At 44.3% G+C, this 21,236-nt stretch overlaps 1 protein-coding gene across 1 annotated transcript in view; it reads left to right on the top strand.

Moving 5' to 3' along the window:
- The window catches only part of RYR3 (ryanodine receptor 3), a 529,492-nt gene that overhangs the window by 360,429 nt on the left and 147,827 nt on the right, over nt 1-21,236 (top strand). The window contains exon 39 of the mRNA XM_040492205.1: nt 18,472-18,745. Coding sequence (XP_040348139.1) covers nt 18,472-18,745 — 274 coding nt within the window. The remainder of the gene's footprint in view (nt 1-18,471; nt 18,746-21,236) is intronic.

Genomic DNA, 21,236 nt, shown 5'->3' with positions numbered 1-21,236 from the left:
TTCTTTGACATAATGAAGAGAATTGGCTTTCTGACAAATGCTGTGTAAGAGGTGGACTGTCTAAGCTTCAAAGGAGGCATCTGGGCATTCTTTTATAATTGGTGGTGGTTACTGTGTATTTGGAGCTATGCTTTTCTAATTTAAAGACCTTACTTTCAGAGCCTTTTGAAACCTGAGGGATCTGTTACTTTGGCTCTGCTCTTGTCTGTCTGGTTAAAAATGCCTATAAACAGATTTCTGTTCTTTTTTCTTTTAGGTTTCCATGGTCTCCGTCCTTCAATCATTGTTGTTTCAAACATTTGCAATGTTTCCTTAGAATTGCAAATTGCCCCAGTGAGGAAAAATAATAATATGAGGGGAGTAAAGGAAATAGGATGTGGGCTTTGGGGGTCGTTTTTGGGGTTTTGGCAATGATTTTCATAATGTAGCATCCTAGAGGACTTTGACCTTCCATTTTTCAACAATCCCAAACCTTGTCCAAATTCATTTCTCTAAGCCTTACAGTAGATGTGACTCCTACCACTGTGACTCATGTTGAAACAAGATTATAATTTGTCCTGTAGGGAAGTGTACTGTCCATAAACCATTAACGTTTTAAGAAGAAGACTGTGTATTATATAGACTCAATATGCTCTTCCGTCCAAAATTCTGCAAATATTTCATTTGTCTAAAGAAGAAGGAACTTCTGAGGTTTAACATAATTGCCTTTTATCTTGTTCCTATTCCTATCCATTTTAAGTTTATTTATTTATTTTGAAGGGGACAGAGAGCACAGGGGAGGGGCAGAGAGAGAATTCCAAGCAGGCTCTGTGCTGTCAGTGTAGAGCCCAATCCAGGGCTCAAACTCATGAACCATGAGATCATGACCTGAGCCAAAATTGAGAGTTGGATGCTTAACCGACTGAGCCACCCAGGCATCCCTATTCTTAACCATTTTAAAACATGCTTTCAAATCATAGACTAGAGCAATAGACTGTCAAGCTATGATTGGTTTGTCTGAGAACTCTACTTTGGGGTTCATACATCTTATTGCCCTTTCTATTGACCTTTCATCTTTGTCAGAATATCTCTGAAGGGAAAGAATCCTCACCATTTTTTCAGCACAAGTGTTAAAACCTCTGGAAAAGAGTATAGGATACTTGGAAGCAGTCATACTGCCAACCCTTAATCAGTGCTCTCCATCACCATATTTCTATGGGTGGAACTTTGATAAGGGCATGCCAGCAGGATGCTAAAAGCACAAAAGTGAGTTTAGATTCCCTTTGTGGTTACTGCCAAAGCAGAAGTAAAAATAGGCTGAGCTGACCCATATTACCTGCTGTGAGTCTATTTTGGAAGCGGATGCTTCTAATATAATGTGTCACCACTAGGGGTCCCACGAGGTGACCATTTCATGTGAGGTAAGTGGAGTCAGTCAGATGAAATCACTTGGCTGTGTGAAGTCTCCCTAACTCTAAGAATGGTGTCCAGGCTCCACAGATTGCTACCTCGGGACTCAGTCTGGAAGGCCATATTCTGCCTGTTCTGATAGAATGTGCAAACAAGGTCGCTCCAGTGTGAGAGTTCACGTCTTCTCCTCATGCTGCTTCCCTTCCAGAAGGAGAGTTGTGAGGGGCTCGCATATTGTATCCTAAGTGTCCTATCCTGGATTTCGAGAAATAGATATGAAGGTGGTCAAGCGTGTCTAGTTGTCACCATGTGGGTCCTCTTCCAAATGTTCCAGAGACATAAAGCCTCTCACACAGGCCTGACATATGAGGAGAAAATCTTGGGAATGGTTTAACTGCCACACCACTGAAATTGGAGACAGTGTTTCTGAATACATAGCGCGATAAAAGGGTCAAAATACTTTCTGGTATTAGTAACTTTGTCCACGTTATTACGTTATTACGTCACTGTTCTTACCCTTACATTTGATAAAATCCTGAAATTACAGAGAATAACATGGGATAGGGAATTGACAATTCCTCAAGTACTTCACATGTTATTAGTTTATTACTGGTGGTTTTTTTTTCCCACTCTTCTATTGTGCAGTTGATGAAAAAAGGACTCTGAAGAATGAAGGGATACTTGTTCATTCATTTAGTCTTGCCACCACTCCCTGGTTCCAGAAAACTTTCCAGGTGACTGAATGTCCCTGGCACAAGGTAACTGAGCTGAGTAAAGCCGTGGCTTGCTTCACGTTTTCTGGCTCTGGTTCTGTGCTCTTTCCATTGTCCCGTGAAGCCTCCAACATAGCTATGGCATACCCAGTGGCTTTTTAAAGCCATCATCTTTTTATCTGGCTTACTGCACCTGTGAGGTAACTCATGCTTGTGACCCAACAGAAGTCAGAATTCTAACATGCCCAAGTTGACCAAGCCAAAGTTCTGCACTCGGAGGGTTCAGGGTAGGTGGTACACTTCCTCCTCTATGAGCAGTTGGTGTTGGCCAACTGACCTGCAGGAAAACCTCACTTTTTCTAGAAAAGAGGAATCAACAGGGTCCTGAGCTTCATGAGAATCCTGCTAGCTGGCTCAGAGTTCCAAGGATCTGCTTAAACTAAGTCTAAGCCATATTGTTGATGAAAGCTGTTACAATCTTTATTAAAAGATCATATGATAATGAAGAAGGAAAAAAGACCCAACAGTAGCAGCCTGCCATACTAAGTCACATTTCTCTGGCATATCCTAATCCAGCAAATTCCCGAGAAAATCTTTTGCCTGTTCTGAGCCAGGGCTTCTCACACATGACAGTTTAAGCAAGGTTTCTTGAATATAAATGTGTTGCCACTGAGTTACTCCTCCAGAAGAGACCAACCCGCTGTTTCTGCTAAATTCTGAAATTAACAAAATGAAGATCACCTGTCACTTTCCTGCTCCAAGTTGGTGCGTTCCTCTCTCTCTCATTCACCGAATGCCTTCCCCGAAGCATGGAGGTTTTTCCATTATCTTCTCTCTACAAGGAAAGCTGCTACTTGTGTCCACTCTTGCCCCATTACTGAACAGCCTAAGAACCAAAACCGGAATCCTCTCCTGCCTAAATGCTCCAGCTTACTGAGTGCTGAGGAAGGGAAAATCCTACTGCTCACTACAAAAATAAGTCCTGGAGCCCAGCACAAGTACGCAAAGTGAGATAATTCAGTGACAGATGCACCTGTGGCACTCAGGCAGTATTTGTAAGCCTGTTCAGGTTCTGTCCCACAAGCCTCTCCCCATGATGTACATGCACAGACACCTCCTCTGTGAAGTCTTTCTTTCAACCTCATCCTCCGTCCTTCTGCCCCAGCCATTCCACAGAACTTCTCACGGAGCCTGTATGACCTTCTGCCTTACGTGGAAAGTCTGTGTCCCTGTCTGCTTTCTTCACTGGGTCTTTGTGCCACATTTAATTCATTGTCACAAATCTTTCCTTTCCGACCTCCAGTATATGTTAGTCATAGGCTCGTAAAGATGATGAAAATGAGGACCTGCTGAACAAAGGAGGAAATGGGTGGGGGCAGGAAACTCAGTGTAATCATGAGTGTGGCTATGGGAGAGTAAAAGTGCAGATAAAATACAGGAGGTGGCCAGAGGAGGAATTGGGAAAATGTCCATAGAGAACATAGATCTGTAGATAAGATAAGGGACAGACATTTTTTAAAAGAATTTTTAAATGTTTGTTTTTGAGAGAGAGAGACAAGAGTGTGGACCAAGAAAGGGCAGAGAGAATGAGGGAGACACAGACTCCGAAGCAGGCTCCAGGCGCTAGCTGTCAGCACAGAGCCCGACACGGGGCTCGAACCCACGAACCGTGAGGTCATGACCTGAGCCGAAGTCTAGTGCTTAACTGACTGAGCCACCCAGGTGCCCCAAGAAGGGACAGACACTGTTGATGAAAAGATCAGCTTCAGCGAAGGTCCCCACAAGAAAAGTTCAGGTCATATTCCAGGAGCAGCAACCAGTTGAGGTTGGTTGAATTCTAAAAGGAAAAGAATGGGGTAGAGGGTAGTAGAGTGGTGTTAGGACAAAGTGGCTTGAAAATCCAATCACTCAACTACAGTTAGCCTTAGAGTGTGACCTATCACTTGTATCCAGTTGCAGGGAGGGAGGGGTTAACATTTACATGGTACCCGCTGTGTCCTGAGCCTTGGGTGAAGCAGTTCTCTGTTACCTCATGTAATTTTCACAATAGGCAGTAGCTGAAGTAGATGATTTTATTCCTATTTTCTAATTGAAGAAACTGAAGAGTGAAGTTTCTTAATCTTCTTAAAACTGAAGTTCCTTATAAACAACTTTATAGGGTCACACAGTAGTGGCATAAAAGTTCAAACCATTGTCACCTGAGTCTAGTTGCCATCCATATTATTTATATAATAATATCCTGCGCCCCCCCCGACCCCCCACCATGCAGTGGCTATGAAAGGTCTTTGAGGACTAAATTATTCATTTACTCAACAGTAGTGAGGTAGTTAGGAGCATAGGGTTCTAGACTTAGGCCACCTGGTCTTAAATTCTTGCTCTGCCACACAATCTCGGTTAAGACTGAGCATGTGATGGCCTCTCTGTGCCTCAGTTGTCTCATCTGTAAAACGGACATGGCACTAATACCTTACTTAGTTGACATGAAGATTAAATTAAAAATTCAAAGTATTTTTAAGTGTGACTGGCATAGAGTATGCACTTAATTTTAACTATATTTGGCATTAAAACGTTTGGGGATGCCTGGGTGGCCGGTCAGTTAAGCGTCTGACTCTTGATTTCAGCTCGACTCATGATCTCACAGTTGGTGAGATCAAGCCCCATGTCGGGCTCTGTGCTTACAACACAGAGCCTGCTTGGGATTCTCTCTCTCTCCCTCTCTCTCTGCCCCTCCCCTGCTTCTGTGCTCACTAGCACACGCTCCCTCTCTCTCTCTCTCAAAAATAAATTTAAAAAATGGTAATCACTTACCATTTCTCAGGCACTGTATCACACACTAGTTAATTCTGCTTTAACAGGATAGGAATCTAAAGGATTGCAGTGCAGGGTCACTGGAGGCATGGAGCCCATGAGATGTCATTGCAGTGCTCGAGATGAGAAGCTCCAAGGACTTGAATTAAGGATGGTGTGGTGGGTAGGATAATGGCCCCAACAATGTCCCTGTCCTAATTCCTGGAACCTATGTATTAAATGGTAAAGGAAAATTTAGGGTGCAGACACAGTTAAGGCTGTTAATTAGCTGACCTTAAAATAAAGAAATCTCCTGGATTACTGGAGTAGACCTAAAATAATCACAAGGCATTGTGGTAGACACTTCACGTTAGCTCACCTGATTTACCCCTTGCAGCAAACAATTAGGCTCGGTGACAGCCAGGTTCCCATTTTGCATGTCAGGCAGTGGAGAGAGAAGCAAAATAATTTGGACAAGGTTTCTACACCAAGTTAGAACTGGCCCAGACTGGGATCATGTTCCATGCCCAGGGCCCACACTCTTTCAGAGCACCGTGTAGGGGTGCCTGGGACGGGGCCGTGGGGGTGGCAGGACAGGGGTGGGGAGCACAGACCTTGAGGACCTATGGTCTATAGCTCACCTCATCCTTGGTCTATTCTCCAGACTGAGTACACACAGGAACTGAAATAAAAGTGATTCAATTTCTTTTCTAGAAGAGTCCAGACAGAGACCTCAGGGCCCCGAGCCCTTCGCTGTCCGGTTTCCGCCCCATCTTCCTGTCAGGGATTTCCTTCCCAAACACGTGAGCAGCCGCAGCTGTTCTCTGTGCTCTTCTCCCCAGCGTCGTCATTGGTCATTTAATCTCTGGAATGTTTTTGAGAAAGTGATTATGAGGCTGGTTGACTGATTCCAAAAACAACAGGCTAATTATCTCCATATGATGGATGAGACCCCAGGGGGCAGCAGAGATGGAGTGGCAGCAACCAGCCGCGCCGCTCAAGCCCAGTGCGCTGGCGGCTGGCGGGGCGGCCTCGGGTGCCGATGGCATGTCCGGCTGGCTGGGGAAACGGTCCTGGGGGTGCAGCACTTTGCTTCCACGCTTGTCTCCACCCTCCCCGATGGGAGGCTCTGGCCAAGGCAGAAAACCGCTAAGGAGGGAAATTTAGAAACGGGTTTAGCAGAAATATACATCAGCCATGTGGCCATCCACACACAGCCTTCCCTGAGAGCCACGTTCAAGGGCAGCCGGGCCAGCCTGACTGGGGGGATTGTGGGGTTCACACCAGTTGTGCATAGAGGCACGAAGCGCCATCTCCAGTGCTGCTCGTCCCGTGCAGCACGCCCAGCCATGGCTGCCTCGGCGGACCCCTAGTTACAGGAGTCCTGTAACTAGTAGTTACAGGTTTGTTTCTTAAATTGAACTGCTTCTTTGCCTAAAGAAGGGATAGAGTGAGGATCAGGCTAACACGGCCCTCACTGTGGGGGAAACTCGGTCCCTGCCACATCTGTCTTCTCTTACACAGTGGTTGAAAGGAATAAATGACGGGGCGCCTGGGTGGCTCAGTTCGTTGAGTGTCTGGCTCTTGATTTCAGCTCGGGTCATGATTCCGGGGTGGTGGGATGGAGCCTGGTGTCAGGCTTGAGGTTCTCTCTCTCCCTCTGTCCCTCTTGCTCTCTGTCCTTCCCCTGCTCATGCATGCCAAATCAATCAATCAATCAAATGTCTACCTTAACCAAAAAGGAATAAATGATAACTCAGGTACAGCATTTAGCACAGGGTCTGATGCACAGGAAGCTCTTAGTGAACATTGGCTATAATTTCTGTGATAAGAACTAGAATGTTTTAGCAGGCAGCTTGAACTTGTACCCTATTCCCCTGCCAATAGAGGAGACAGGTGTACACATCCAAAAATTAAATACAGAGCTCGGATGAAGGGAGGCTGGGTGCCCTCACGGGTTGTCCGGGGCCGGCCTTGGACCATCGCATGCCGTTCGCTGGGTCTCTGGCAGCGGTGTCCTGATGAGTAAATGGAGAAAGGAGCAGCTCCAAGAACAGTGCTCCAGACTGTCTTTACAGGCTTCTCCCTTTCGGGTTTCCAGAAAGCCTCGTCATCTTGTCCTCCACGATCCCGGTAATATTTTCGTTCCAGTGAAACTAAGCAAAAGTGGCACTGACTGTACCTCCTGGGCCAGGGGGGCCCCAGGAAGGCACAGAGAAATTAGCGTGATGAATTTTCCAAGTCTCCTCAGAGTCCATGGGTTTAACTTTCTCCCTGACCTTTGCTGCTAATAAATAGTAGGTGTTTGGCCACTTTGTGAAGCAGACCAGACTTTCAGCCCAGAGGGAAGCTCTGGGGCACAGAGCACAGAGGGCATGAGACCTTCATATTCAGTCTTACCCACTAAATCAAGAGGGTGTTACTGTGCTCTCGGACCCCTGACGGGGAAAAGGTCCTTTCTCTGTCAGCATTCAAGACAGCCGTCAAAAGAGCCATCAAGCTGCCACCGCTCATCTCCCCCATGTGAGTGATTCATGGTATACGGTGATGCCTCAGCCCCTGGCCATTTGCTGTGGTCAGTGACCGCTGGATTTTAACATTTTGTTTTATTTCTTTGATCTCCAGTTTTGCTATTAATAAAAGCAAGCTGGGTGACATCCTGATATGACAGGTGGGCACTAGAAGGTGGGAGTAAAATTCTTGGTGCTCATTGCTTTAACCCAGTGAACCCGGTAAAATTTGCCATTTTAATAAATTAGTACAACCCTTTCCAGTAGCTCAACAGGTCAGGTAAACATAGAGTTCTAGAGTATTAAGCCACCTGTGACTTGGTAGAAATACATAGGGACGCAGAGAGGTAAAGTGACTTGACCAAGGTAACACAGCCAGAGCCGGAACAAAGAAGCCAGCGCTCTGGTCACCACATCAGCTGTCCATTCATTTCCTTCAGCATGAACTTTCTTTCGCTAACTTGATTTTATTGGTGAAGAGATCAAAGCTCTGGGAATGTGAATAATCTTCCTAGCTCAGCATCAGCTACAAAAAGACCCAAAGCTTTATGATTTTACTTATTTCTGAATCCACATCATTGTTTAAAAGAGCATCTAGGCAGTATAATATAAATTTAAAGCAGTAATAAGGATAGGTATTTTTCCGGATTTTGTGAAGCTATAGAAAGGAAGCAGCTCTCAGCCAGAAAAGTAGATGAGTTTAGATTCCAGAAGCTGAGGTTTGGATCCCAGCTCTGTCATTTACAAAGTGTGATGTTGGGCCAGTTTCTAAACCTCCATATGTTTCCATTTCCTTGTCTGCAAAATGAGAATAGTGATGTCCCTACCTCATGGGGGCAGGGAGATAAGGATTCTGTGAAATACTGCTCAGTGTAGTGTTCCAGTACTTAGAGGTTGGTATGCCTCCCAGCTTCTGAAGCAGATATACAACGTGTGAGTCCTAAGAACTTGGTCTCCACATTTATTATTTCAGATGTTTGCAGCAAAACAGAACAGAAAATCCAACTCCGGTAGAGTAGCCGGTAAAAGACTTCCTGGACTGGTGTACCTGGAAGGTAGATACGGAGCCAGCCAACGGGTTGAGTGAAACCCGAGGCTTTGCTCCTTCTTCCCACAGCTGCTCCTGTTCTAGCTCTGCCCTCAGGCTGGCAGCAGGGTGGGGGCTGCAACTCTCGGCCTCATATCCACGTGCCACAGTGTCCAAGGGAAAAGCAAGACCATTTCTCCTGCCCAGGTATTTTGGAAGCAAGGATTCGGAGATTACCTTTGATCGGAGAACTTGGTCGCGGGCCAGCTTACGAACCATTGAGCATGACCTAGAAAATAAAATGTGCTGGATGATGGATGTCAGCAGAGCCTACCTGTGGAGTGGGATTGGGTCAGTGTTCATGGGCCTTAAGAGGGAGAGGCAGATAGCTATGCAAAATCAAGTTCTGTTAAGAAGAAAGAAAGAGATGGGGCGCCCGGGTGGCTCAGTCGGTTAAGCATCCGACTTCGGCTCAAGTCATGATCTCACGATTCATGGGTTCCAGCCCCACATCGGGCTCTGTGCTGACAGCTGGGAGCCTAGAGCCTGCTTCAGATTCTGTGTCTCCCTCTCTCTCTCTGCCTGCCCCCCGCTCTCTCTCTCTCTGCCCCTCTCTCACGTGCTGTCTCTCTTTAAAAATAAACGTTAAAAAAAATTTTTTTTAAAGGAAGGAGCAAATGGATTCTTGATATGTGGTTAGGAATATTCATGATGCCATGATGGCTGTCATCTTCCATTACTCAGTGGTTAGTGCTGGAATGCAGGTGGTTCTAGCTCTTGACGTCCAGAGGGAGAGTAGAGGCCACAAAGCTGTGTTACAGGAACTAAGGAACGTGCCCTCTGCACTCTGTACATTATCTGATGGGCCATAGCGGTTGTGCAATTGGTGCTTTCTGCATTTAATGTTGTTCTGGTTTGACGCAAGCTCTGGGCAAGACCCAGGCAGACCTCAAGGTGTTGGTAGCCCTGTCACTCCGGTTCCCTCAGCAAAAACAGAACTGGATCTCTCTCAGGACCCAGCTTCTGTGAGCTCTTCTGTAGCAGCTTGGTCACTGAGCCTCTCCAGTCTGATCTGGAGAGCTTCAAGTAATCTCAACCAGGACTTTGTACCAGTGGGAGTATATTAGTTCTCTAATATACGGCAATGAATTACCGTGAACTTAATGGCTTCACACAATGCGAATTTATTATCACCCAGTTCCGGAGGTCACGAGTCTAAAATGGGTTAGTAGTATCGCATTCCTTCTGGATGCTCTAGGAGAAGATCCATTTCTTGAATTTGCCACATCGCAAAGGCTACCTGCATTGACTAGTGGCTCTTTCCAGCAATGGTACCAGTGCGATCTCTTCTGTCATCACAGCTCCTTCTAGGACTTTGACCTTCCTGCCTCCTTCTTAGAAGAACCCTTGTGATTATCCTGAGCCCACCTGAGTAATAATTCAGGATAATCTCCCCATCTCAAGGCCCTTAATTTAATCTCAAACGCAAAGTGCCTTTTGCCATCTAAGGTAATATATTCACAGGTTCTGAGAGTTAGGAGATGAACATTTTGGGGAGGTCATTCTTCAGCCCACCACAGGGGAAGAAAGCAGAGGTCAAAATACACGCATTCTTTATGCTTGGAAATGATCTACCACCTGTTAATGCCTCCAGAGCATTTACAGCATATCACAAGCTGACTTTTTAATCACCTGGAATTTAAAAATAAGTGCACATAATTTAGATGCACATAATTATTTTTCTTTTCCCATTGTAAGCACGAGTATTATAAATTGCTTTCTAAGTTGAAACTAAGTACAGTGCAATTGTGTTTGCTCCCTCTTGTCAACATAATTGGAAGATGTTTTCTTCCAAACTGACCCAGATGGAAGAACACACTCACAGAAATGTAACACCAGCTTAGGTTTGGGATCCGTAAGCTTCAGGGATTTGCTTTGCCAGTGGCCAACATCTGCTCTTTGATAATAAGCATGTATTTCAGGACACGATGGCCACTTGGACTGTGATCTAAATTTAGAGATGAAAAGGAAAGATCCTTTCCAGACCTCAGTAGCCTTTTAAAAACTTAAACCTGTACCATGAGAATAGATGATCTTTTCCTCACTGGAATTGCAATTGCGAAGCTGGTAATTTGATCATTTAGAGAAGCGTTTCGCCAAATATAGTGGGTAACTCTGGGGAACCTTCTTGTAAGTGTCAGAGAACATAGGCTTGGGGTTTGAGGATCAATAGTAGGTTACAGAATGACAAGTGGAGACCAGTAAACAACCTAACAATAAATCATAGCTGAGCCTCCGCACTGATGTACTAAGGCTAGCTCTAATTTAAGGGCACTTGTAATCCTTTTTTCTTGTAAGTAATGTCTGGCTAGTCCAGAAATCAAGTAGCAGAGTAGCTATTTTTCTTTGAAAGTGTCTTTCAGGCATCAAGTTTCCCCTAAACAATACAGTACCTTAGAAATATTTCATTTTTGAGTTAGCCTAAACAATTATTTAAAATGCAGTTTCTAGATCGTGTATCTGATATAATTGCCTAACTGTGACTATCCCTAATTACACTAATTACAAAAGTGGGGCAAGTTAGAATGTTAATAATTTCTTAAATGAAGCCATTTATAATTATCAAGGGAACTATATGTACATGACTAGCTTCATTAAGACATTCTGTTTTGTAGGCTTCACATCTCATCACAAAACAAATGTTTGGTTCCACTTTTTTTTTTTCTTTTTGAAAAGAACACCGTAGCTGTTTAAAAACCTCATGAGCTTGTGGCGTCTCAGTGGCTCAGTTGGTTTAGTGTCTGACTCTTCGTTTTGGCTCAGATTATGACCCTGGAGTCATGGGATCATGCCCTATGTTAGGAGCCTGCTTAAGGTTCTCTTTCTCCTCTGTCTCTTCCTCCCTCCCTCTGCCCCTGTCTACCACTTGTTCTCTCTCATGCGCTGTGCTCTCTCGCGCTCTGTCTCTCTCTCTCTCTCTCTCTCTCTGTCTCTCTCTCTCTCTCTCTCTCTCTGAAATAAGAACAAAAAACCTCCTAAGCTAAACCATCTAGTGCATTTGACAAGGCCTTTTTGAAACAGGTAAGTCATGAATGAAAAATCCTAGAGTTGTAGCAAAGACTGTGGAAGCAACTTTATTACATCTGGTGGGGGTTCTTTTTTTATTTTTTAAAGTAGGTTTCACACCCAGCACAGAGTCCAACACAGGGCTTGAACTCACAACCCTGACATCAAGACCTGAGCTGAGATGAAGAGTCAGACATTTAGGGGCGCCTGGGTGGCTCAGTCAGGTAAGTGTCTGACTTTGGCTCAGGTCATGATCTCATGGTTTGTGAGTTCGAGCCCCACATCGGGTTTTGGGCTGACAGCTGAGAGCCTGAAGCCTGCTTCGGATTCTGTGTTTCCCTCTCTGTCCCTCTCCTGTTCATGCTCTGTCTCTCTCTCTCTCAAAAATAAATGAACATTTAAAAAAAAAAAAAAAGACGCTTAACTGACTGAGCCACCCAGGCACCCCTGTGGTAGGGGTTCTGAGTGGAGTTATGAGGCACATGTACTTGGGGGTGTGTGCATGTGTCAGGGAATAAAATGAGGCCGTACATAATAGCAAACAGTAGAGTTAACTCCCCCACTTCACCCTTACCTTTCTCCTGGAGTCTTTCCTCCTCAGGAGTCATGTTTCTTATGCATACTGAAATGTCTTTTTAGTTATTAAAGGCCAGCATTTCCAAAGATGAGCTTAGAAAAGCAGCAGAAATGAAATCAGTATTTAGTTGCAACTGCTGTTAATATATTTGTGGTTATGAAAGAGGTTTAAATATATCTCAAGCATTGACTCCCTTTGCTGTTTGAAGGTCCTACCAAATTTGTTGGCATTCCACCACTGATAGAAAAACATACAAGTATTTACTACAGGGACTACTTGTATGCATCAGCACTTGAAAGACCGCATTCCAAAATAGCCATAGCCAAGGGTGGTGTCTTTGCCATCAGATCGCTTCATGCATCCCTGGGAGGGGCCCTCTTTATGTTAGAACTCTTTCTTCCCTGCTTCTTTAGTCGCTGTGTAATGTGACCTCTTCAAGAAGTGGGAAGAGCTTTAGATGAAGGACCCATTGGGGAAAAAAGTAAGAGAGGAAGATCTGATCATGTCTTTAATTTCTTTTGAGTTTTTGTATTACTAGAGAAATTGTGGCTTTCTATGAATTGTCTAGTTTCCTAAATGTCTTGGATAATGCAGTTTTACCCATTATCTTGCTCGTTACTCCTCATTAAATGCCTCACACATGTATTTAGTTTCCCCAACTAAGAGGTTTCGGGTAATCCCTGGGTCTCAAAATAGTTTCATACAGACTATTTACCTCAGTGTTGGGCACTTAACAGAAAACACTACTCAATTAGTTAGCTCGTTAGGAGTTGATACAATTGGAGTTAACTCCACTGCTAAGATGAGGACAGCAAGAACTTGCAGATGAGCCATGTCCTGAGGCCCAGGTACACAGTGACTCCAGAGCAAAGCTTTTTTTTTTTTTTTTTTTTTTTTTTTTTTTTTTTTGAGAGAGAGTAAGTGAGTGAGTGAGCAGGGGAAGGGTAGAGAGAGGTGGGGGAGAAAGGATCTGAAGCAGACTCCATGCTGACAGCAGTTTTAAATTCTAACTCAGTAACATTGGTAGATATATTCCACATAAACTAAAGGGATTTGATAATTTTTAAAGAGTGTAAAAGGGGTCTTGAGACCAGAAAGTTAGAAAAGCATTGATTTGTACAGAAGGGTCTATGTTGAGGTGATGGCCATGATCAGAAAGCAAAGCTTTCTGTCCAGTTACAATGGAGCCCTGTTCCATTAGGCTGTGTGATTGTAATCAAATATCTCTGGTCTGAACTGGGAAAGCGACAGCTTAGGAAGCCGTCCATATTTCTGGATGGGAGGTAGATGAAATGTGGGAATAAGGTGAGTGAGACACCTCATACTGAGAAATAAATGAGGGTTAAGGAACCATTTGAATCTTGGCAGTTAGGAAGGATTCTGGCCATTGTTCCTCCATCACCGAGGGGCTCCTTGCCAGCCTGAAGGGCTCTAGCTGCTTCCCTCTTGATATCAATTTGGGTTCAAGATCCGTCATCTCCAGAGCAAGGAGCGGGGTGGGTGGCTTTCACATCGAGGCCACAGGGCCTTGGTTGGCCTGCTTGTAGCCAGGATAGTTGGACACACAGAGAAATGGGCTGTAGGATAGGGAGGCATTTAATTCTTAGCCCCACATTAGCTGACCCTTCAGCAATGACATTACTCTCACTAATACTGGAAATCCAGGCTGTTACCTACAGAAAGCTTTGCTCTACAGGCTCCTGGGTGGCTCAGTGGGTTAAGCAGCTAACTTCAGCTCAGGTCATGATGTCACTGTTTGTGAGTTCGAGCCCCACATTGGTCTATGCACTGATAGCGTGGAGCCTACTTGGGATTCTCTCTCTTTGCCCCTCCCCTATGCATGCGTGCGTGCTCTCTCTCTCTCAAAATAAACGTTTTTAAACAACCCATTACATGTTATGTAAATAATATATTTCTGTGAGAAATGATTTAATTTTTCTTTTTTTTTTTTAATTTTTTTTTCAACGTTTATTTATTTTTGGGACAGAGAGAGACAGAGCATGAACGGGGGAGGGGCAGAGAGAGAGGGAGACCCAGAATCGGAAACAGGCTCCAGGCTCCGAGCCATCAGCCCAGAGCCTGACGCGGGGCTCGAACTCACGGACCGCGAGATCGTGACCTGGCTGAAGTCAGACGCTTAACCGACTGCGCCACCCAGGCACCCCGAGAAATGATTTAATTTTTCAAAACAAGAATAAGGAGAAGAGTGACATTGTTTTGCATTTTTGTAAATCTCTAATGAAGATTAATAGTAGAAGATGAGCTGGGTTCTTATACCTGGTTAAAAAATAGGGAGAAAACTGGCCTCAAAGAGATATATAGCTGGAAAGGGGGAGAGTATTTTAATAACCTTCTCAGATAATTGCGCATAGTCTTCTTCGATACTACCTCAAAACTCAACAAGTAATAGGTTCTCAAAAGTCCACTGCCATGTAGAACCTGCAACCTCATTAAGGAAATGTTTGTACTTGGTTATATGAAAACTCATTGGTGTGTCTTTGATCTTGAAAGGATCTTTTACCCATGAATGTTTTCGTAACATCACGATTTGGTCATCGGGAAATTATTGCCTCACCAAGTTACGCAGAACTTCCGAATGTTGACATACTTCATTATAAAATATTTTAGAAATCACATTTGTTAACATCAACGATATAATGAGAAGGCCTTTAAGTACTGGGAAGCTGTCACACTCACTGTGCAGATAAACGTTTTCTAAAATTCTGGTTTTTACTTGAAAGCTCAGATTATATTACTGGCAAAAGATACCATCCGTTGTTTTCCTTGAAGTGATGAGCTTACTTCCTTCATTTGTAAAGACATGTCTGTCATTCACCCAAGTCTGATTAACCAGCCCAGTTTGTCTGCCGTTCTTTTCATTAAAAATAGCATTCCACGAAATGAGCAGCCAGTTTAGCTCATAACTCAAGCCACCACACAAGTGCTTCTCCTCACGAAACCCTCTGACCTTTCATTTGGGGATGTGCTGTGCACATACTTCCCTTTTTGTCCCACAGGAGGTTGGAAAGATGTACACTGAAATTGTTATTAATAAAATATAAATTTTTTATATTTCCTAAAGGACACTCTTACGTGAAACTGAGCATCTTTCTGGGGATGTGTTGGTAAAGGTTGATATTTGGTGCTATTGCCTAGATTCCTGCTAAGGCACCACCCCTTTTTACCCACCATGCTTCTCCACCATCAGGGCAGCTGTCAACACAGTGAAAAAGGCAAAAAACATCTTAGAGTTATGATTAAAATCCATCTGGCCTTACAAACCACCTAAAGGGCCTTGGGATCCCTAAGGGTCTGTGGCCCACACTTTTACAAAGGCTGATATCGATAGCAGAATAGTTAACCTTTATTAAGCTCACGTATGTGCCAGACATCGTTATATGCATTAGTTATTTTAATCTTCAGCTGTATATGGAGAGCCTACCACATGCTAGAAAGTGTATTATTTTTAACCTCTGGACCCCGGTACATTTATGCTACTCTGCAGCTAGTTCATGGGAGCTAATTAAAATCTGAGGAATTTTCAATAGCATCACTGCTGGGGGTGCCAACTCCATTTTCTCAGGCCCTGAAGTGTTCAGAGGACTAGAAAGTCCTCAATTCAGCCAAGATTGCTTGGTGGCTGCTGGGTCTCTAGCATATGTCAGGCCACCAAAGATGGTATGCTTCCAGGGCTCTTGTGGGGATATTTCCTCCCCCGCCACCTCTCCCAAGTTTTCTTTCTTCTTGTAGTTACTCTTTCTCTTCCTTCCTGGACCTCGGTCTCACAATTGGAAACCCCGTCCTACAAGAATGGCCTTCAATGTCATGCCTTCCACTAAATGACATCTGTCCATCCAAAACATGACCATGAGTCTTGCTTTTTCTTTCAGGGTCTTGGGGCCACGTTTTGTTTTGTTATTTGTTGTTGTTTGTTGGCTCTTTTTGTTTTGTTTTGTTTTGTTTTTGTATTTTAACCGAGCTTCCGCTTGGTCACACACACATAATGGCTTATCCCGTTCTCTCATACTTACTGGAAGGCTGACCTGGACAGTTAACCCGTGGGGTGCTTCCTGCTCTACTCTTTGAAATAAAGGGCTGTCTCCTTTCTCATTTGCCCTCTAGAGAGGTGTTTGGCTGTGAATGTTCCATTCTGTATAAACGTTGATTTGGATTATTAAATCAGTGTGTGGCTAAGCACTCACCAGAATCCTGAATGAATCTGAAAGCCAGGTCAAGGGGAAAGCTAATACTTACTTGGTTTCCTTATGACTCTGTAACCCTCCCTGTTGAAAAGAGGATGGTCCTTGAGCTGATTAACATTTCTGGTTGCTGCTTTTCGTGTGTGGCAGGGACTGTGATTATTATCCCAGCAGAGAATTTGGTTATTAGTGGAGAGGAAACCATGATCACAATGTAGGCTTAAGGAGGAATTAGACTTACGGGACTGGAAAAACTTGAAGTGTCTATGGTTTTGTCATGCTTTGATTTTTACTGTGACTATTAACTAGAAGAAACAGGACCTCTTACATTTGGCCAGCAAGGAAACAAGTTCCTGACACGAGCCCATCTTGGCCCATAAATAACTTATTTTTCCCCAGAGGATAGAGATATTACCTAACCTAACAGGTATTAGTCAGCAATCCCTGCCTAGTGAGATCTCTTAGGAACATCTTTTAACTTTGCTTCTCTCTGCTCTGGGTATCCTTTTTTAAGTTTTTCAGCCTATCTCTCGTCTGAACCTGAAACACCCACAGGGTTGATAGACCCAGCAGTAAGTTAAATTCATCCTTTACATCTCGATCTCTTGTGAAGCTTTGGTAACCAAGTTCTATTTTTATATCCTTATGATGAGCCAAGACTGTACGTAGAGCAGACATCTGCCATATATAATGACATGGAGGTAAGAACCTTGACTGTTAGAGGTGGTGCAGGCTACCAAAGGCAGCCCTCTGAGCTCATTCCCAATGCCTCCACTGATGGACCGAGTAAACTTTATGGTCCCCTGAGCTCTGCCTTTATCACCAGGTGCAAATGAAGGATCTTGATGCCATCTATACCTTTCTGGAATGTGATAGGCAGAGCCAGACTTGGAGGCAATTGTTATTTCAGAGCAGCATTTCTCACTCCTCTCATGGCATTTTCTGGAAGTGTGTATGTGTGTGCGACACAGGGAGGGGCAGCAGTGCCCTCCTAGCCATTTTGGCAGGCCCTCTTTCCTCCTGTCCTCCACCTCAGATCTGCCTCTCCCTTCTTACCTTTTTTAAGTTTATTTATTTTGAGAAAGAGGGAGGGAGAAGAGAGAATCCCAAACAGGATCCGTGATGTCATCACAGAGCCTGATGCGGGGCTCAAACTCACGAACCTTTAGATCGTGACCTGTGCTGAAATGACGAGTCAGACGCTTAACTGATGGAGCCACCCTGGTACCCCTACATGTCCCTGCTGACTATGCTCCCTCACAGTGCCAGCCAGCACTTTGCAGGAGCCACTCACTTCAACCTCTGAAGGTCCCACAGTTGGTTCGAGTCCCACTTCAGTGACTTCTCCTTTACCTGTGAAGCCAGTGGTTTTTCTTTGTAACCAGTGTGAGCTTCTAAACTCAACGCCATACTGGCCTTTCTCCTGATGCTTCTGAAAGTAGTCACGATGCCTTGTTAGCTGACCCCCTGCCAAAGATCCAGGGCAACACAGTCACAACAAGGAGGTGATAGTCATATATCCAAGTGCAGTCTTCAGACGTAACAGAACGCTCTTCATCTGTTTCTTTGCATCTCCTAACATAGCTCTATGTGTATGTCAGCCAAAATATCTTCTCAAGGTCTAGAATCAACGGCATGGTTTATTCAGTTTGTGGTATGTGGTATATTTAAAGTGCTTGGGGAATAGTATCCATGGTAGAGAAAATCCAATGCTTAATATCACTTGATTCTAAAGACGCAGTGACCAGTGTCATCTTCTCTTGCCTTTGCCCCCCACTCCTGCAGCTCTGTCCCATGGCACTTGCACATGGTAGTATTTCTTACATTGCATCATAAAATAAAGGTAAAAGTTGTTCTTCATAAAATCAAAATGAAAATGTAAAGAACTGATTGGTGAGCACTCTAAAAACAAGGACAGTGTCTGACTGAGTCTTTTATTTCCAATATCGATTCAAACTTCATTTAATTAAAATATTTAGCACCCCGAATTCAAAATGGAGATACTTTTTCTTGTCGTATGGCTCACATATATGTTTTTTGATGATATATTTCATTTCTCTGCATGCCGTGTTCCACCCTTAGAAAAAGAATGTTTTAACCTTGACCCCTGATGTTGTCTTAGTGTTGAATGGAGTGGCTGAGCTACCCAGCTCTCCCGGAGCCATGACAGTCACAGTACCGGTCCTCTGTGTTGTCCCTCTAGCGACCTTGAAGGAGCTCATCTCACAGACCATGATCCGCTGGGCTCAGGAGGACCAGATCCAGGATGCGGAGTTGGTCCGGATGATGTTCAACCTCCTCCGGAGGCAGTACGACAGCATCGGGGAGCTGCTGCAGGCGCTGCGGAAGACCTACACCATCAGTCAGGCCTCCGTGAGCGACACCATCAACCTGCTGGCCGCCCTGGGCCAGATCCGCTGCCTCCTCAGTGTCAGGATGGGCAAGGAAGAGGAGCTGCTCATGATCAATGGGCTGGGGTAGGTCATTCATAGTTCAGTGTGAGTCTTTCCAAAGAACTTCAAGAGGAAAAACTGGTTTACCTTGCTCTGCAGGTGTTCTGGAATCAAATCGCATAAAACCCCAGCCATCCTAATCTCACTTCTTGTGGAAAACCATTCTCCGTGTCTCCGTCCCCTTTGGTAACCTGAGAGATCTGACTGTGTGCCCCAGGTGAAGGGACATTGTCAGAAGCAGTGGGGAGGAGTCTTAGAGAAAGGCAGTTACTTCATTTGTGTCTGAAGAAAATCGCTCCAGGGTGGCGATGAAAAAAATTCAGCAGAAGGGAGAGCGTTCAAATCAACAAGAGAGAAAGGTTTTGAGCAGCTGGGCTTTTGACTGGAATTCTTCTGAGACTTCCCTCTGAGGTATTGCGGGTGGATCCCTCCCTTTGCTTGGGACTGACCCAGGAAGTCAGTTTTGTCAGTTGTATGAGACACCTTTCACCCTAACAGTAGCTCGTGGCTCTTAGAAGCTATGCTATCTAAAAGATAGCATTTTAGACATCAAAAAGATCTCCTTTAATTTAATTCAATGGCGTAGTTCCATTTTGGGGATGAGAAAACCAAAGCCCAAAAAAGTTACCTGACCAGCCCACGATGTTACTTGATTAAAATCAAGAACTCATTAGGGCACCTGAGTGGCTCAGTCGGTTGAGTGTCTGACTTCCGCCCAGGTCATGATAGCACTGTTGGTGAGTTCGAGCCCCAGGTCCGGCTCTGTGCTGACAGCTCAGAGCCTGGAGCCTGCTTCAGATGCTGGGTCTCCCTGTCTCTCTGCCCCTCCCCCCCTTCAAAAATAAACATTAAAAAAATTTAAGGGGGCGCCTGGGTGGCTCAGTCAGTTAAGTGTCCGACTTCAGCTCAGGTCGTGATCTCGCGGTCCGTGAGTTCGAGCCCCGCGTCGGGCTCTGTGCTGACAGCTCAGAACCTGGAGCCTGCTTCTGATTCTGTGTCTCCCTCTCTCTCTGACCCTCCCCCCATTCATGCTCTGTCTCTCTCTGTCTCAAAAATAAATAAATGTTAAAAAAAATTTAAAAAAAATCTTTTTGAAATCAAGAACCTGATCTTCCATTCCACCACCCTGGAGCCAGCAAACTGAAGGAGCATCACTGGGGCCCAGAAGAGAGACTTTGAAGATCCCCGGGTTGGGGCATGGGTCGGATGCACGCATTCTTCAAATTCCTTTCCAAGGCTAAATCATGTAATAGAAACGAAGAGAATTTTATGGCAAAATAAAACCATAGAATTAGCTTCTCCCCTGACTCTCGCAGTAGACATAGCAGCAAGTAAAACCTAGTGGTGTCTCCTCTCGACAGCTGCAACACTCAAGGGAAAGGGTACAGGCAGAGGGAAACCACCCCGTGAGGGATTACACAGCCACATCACAGGCTGCCTCTGTATTTTGATTTGCCTGCAGCATTATTATGTGAATTTATAGTGACCGATTTAAACATAAATTTTTTTATATTTCATTGTTAATTTCTTTTTTTTTTTTTTGAAGACGGCGGTCCAGAAATGTCATGGGTACCTAACGTACAATTGCCTTTAAGAGAGGGGTACAACCCCTTATCATTAAGAAAACTGAAGTCCGGTGTCCCTTGGGTAAATTCCTAGCAGTGCTATTGCTGGGTCATAGGGTAGATCAATTTTTAATTTTTTGAGGTAACTCCACACTGTTTTTCAGAGCGGCTGCACCAGTTTGCATTCCCACCAACAGTGCAAGAGGATTCCCATTTCTCCACATCCTCTCCAGCATCTATAGTCTCCTGATTTGTTCATTTTAGCCACTCTTACTGGCATGAGGTGATAGCTCACTGTGGTTTTGATTTGTATTTTCCTGATGAGGAGTGATGTTGAGCATCTTTTCATGTGCCTGTTGGCCATCTGGATGTCTTCTTTAGGAAGTGTCTATTCATGTTTTCTGCCCATTTCTTCACTGGATTATTTGTTTTTCAGGTGTGGAGTTTGGTGAGCTCTTTATAGATTTTGGATACTAGCCCTTTGTCCAATATGTCATTTGCAAATATCTTTTCTCATTCCATTGGTTGCATTTTAGTTTTGTTAGTTGTTTCCTTTGCAGTGCAGAAGCTTGTTATCTTCATGAGGTCCCAATAGTTCATTTTTGCTTTTAATTCTCTTGCCTTTGGGGATGGGCATAGGAGCACTTGTGCCCCAATGTTTATAGCAGCACTTTCAACAATACCCAAATTATGGAAAGAGCCCAAATGTCCATCAACTGATCAATGGATAAAGAAATTGTGGTTTATAGACACAATGGAGTACTACGTGTCAATGAGAAAGAATGAAATATGGCCTTTTGTAGCAACATGGATGGAATTGGAGAGTGTTATGCTAAGTGAAATAAGCCATACAGAGAAAGACAGATACCATATATTTTCACTCTTATGTGGATCCTGAGAAACTTACCAGAACACCATGGGGGAGGGGAAGAAAAAAAAAAAAGGTTAGA

The sequence above is a fragment of the Herpailurus yagouaroundi genome, unplaced genomic scaffold, assembly GCF_014898765.1.
Source record: "Herpailurus yagouaroundi ecotype Mexico unplaced genomic scaffold, PumYag 184, whole genome shotgun sequence".
NCBI lineage: Eukaryota > Metazoa > Chordata > Mammalia > Carnivora > Felidae > Herpailurus > Herpailurus yagouaroundi.
Note: the sequence above shows the minus strand (reverse complement) of the source record. Positions and strands in the feature narration are given on the sequence as shown.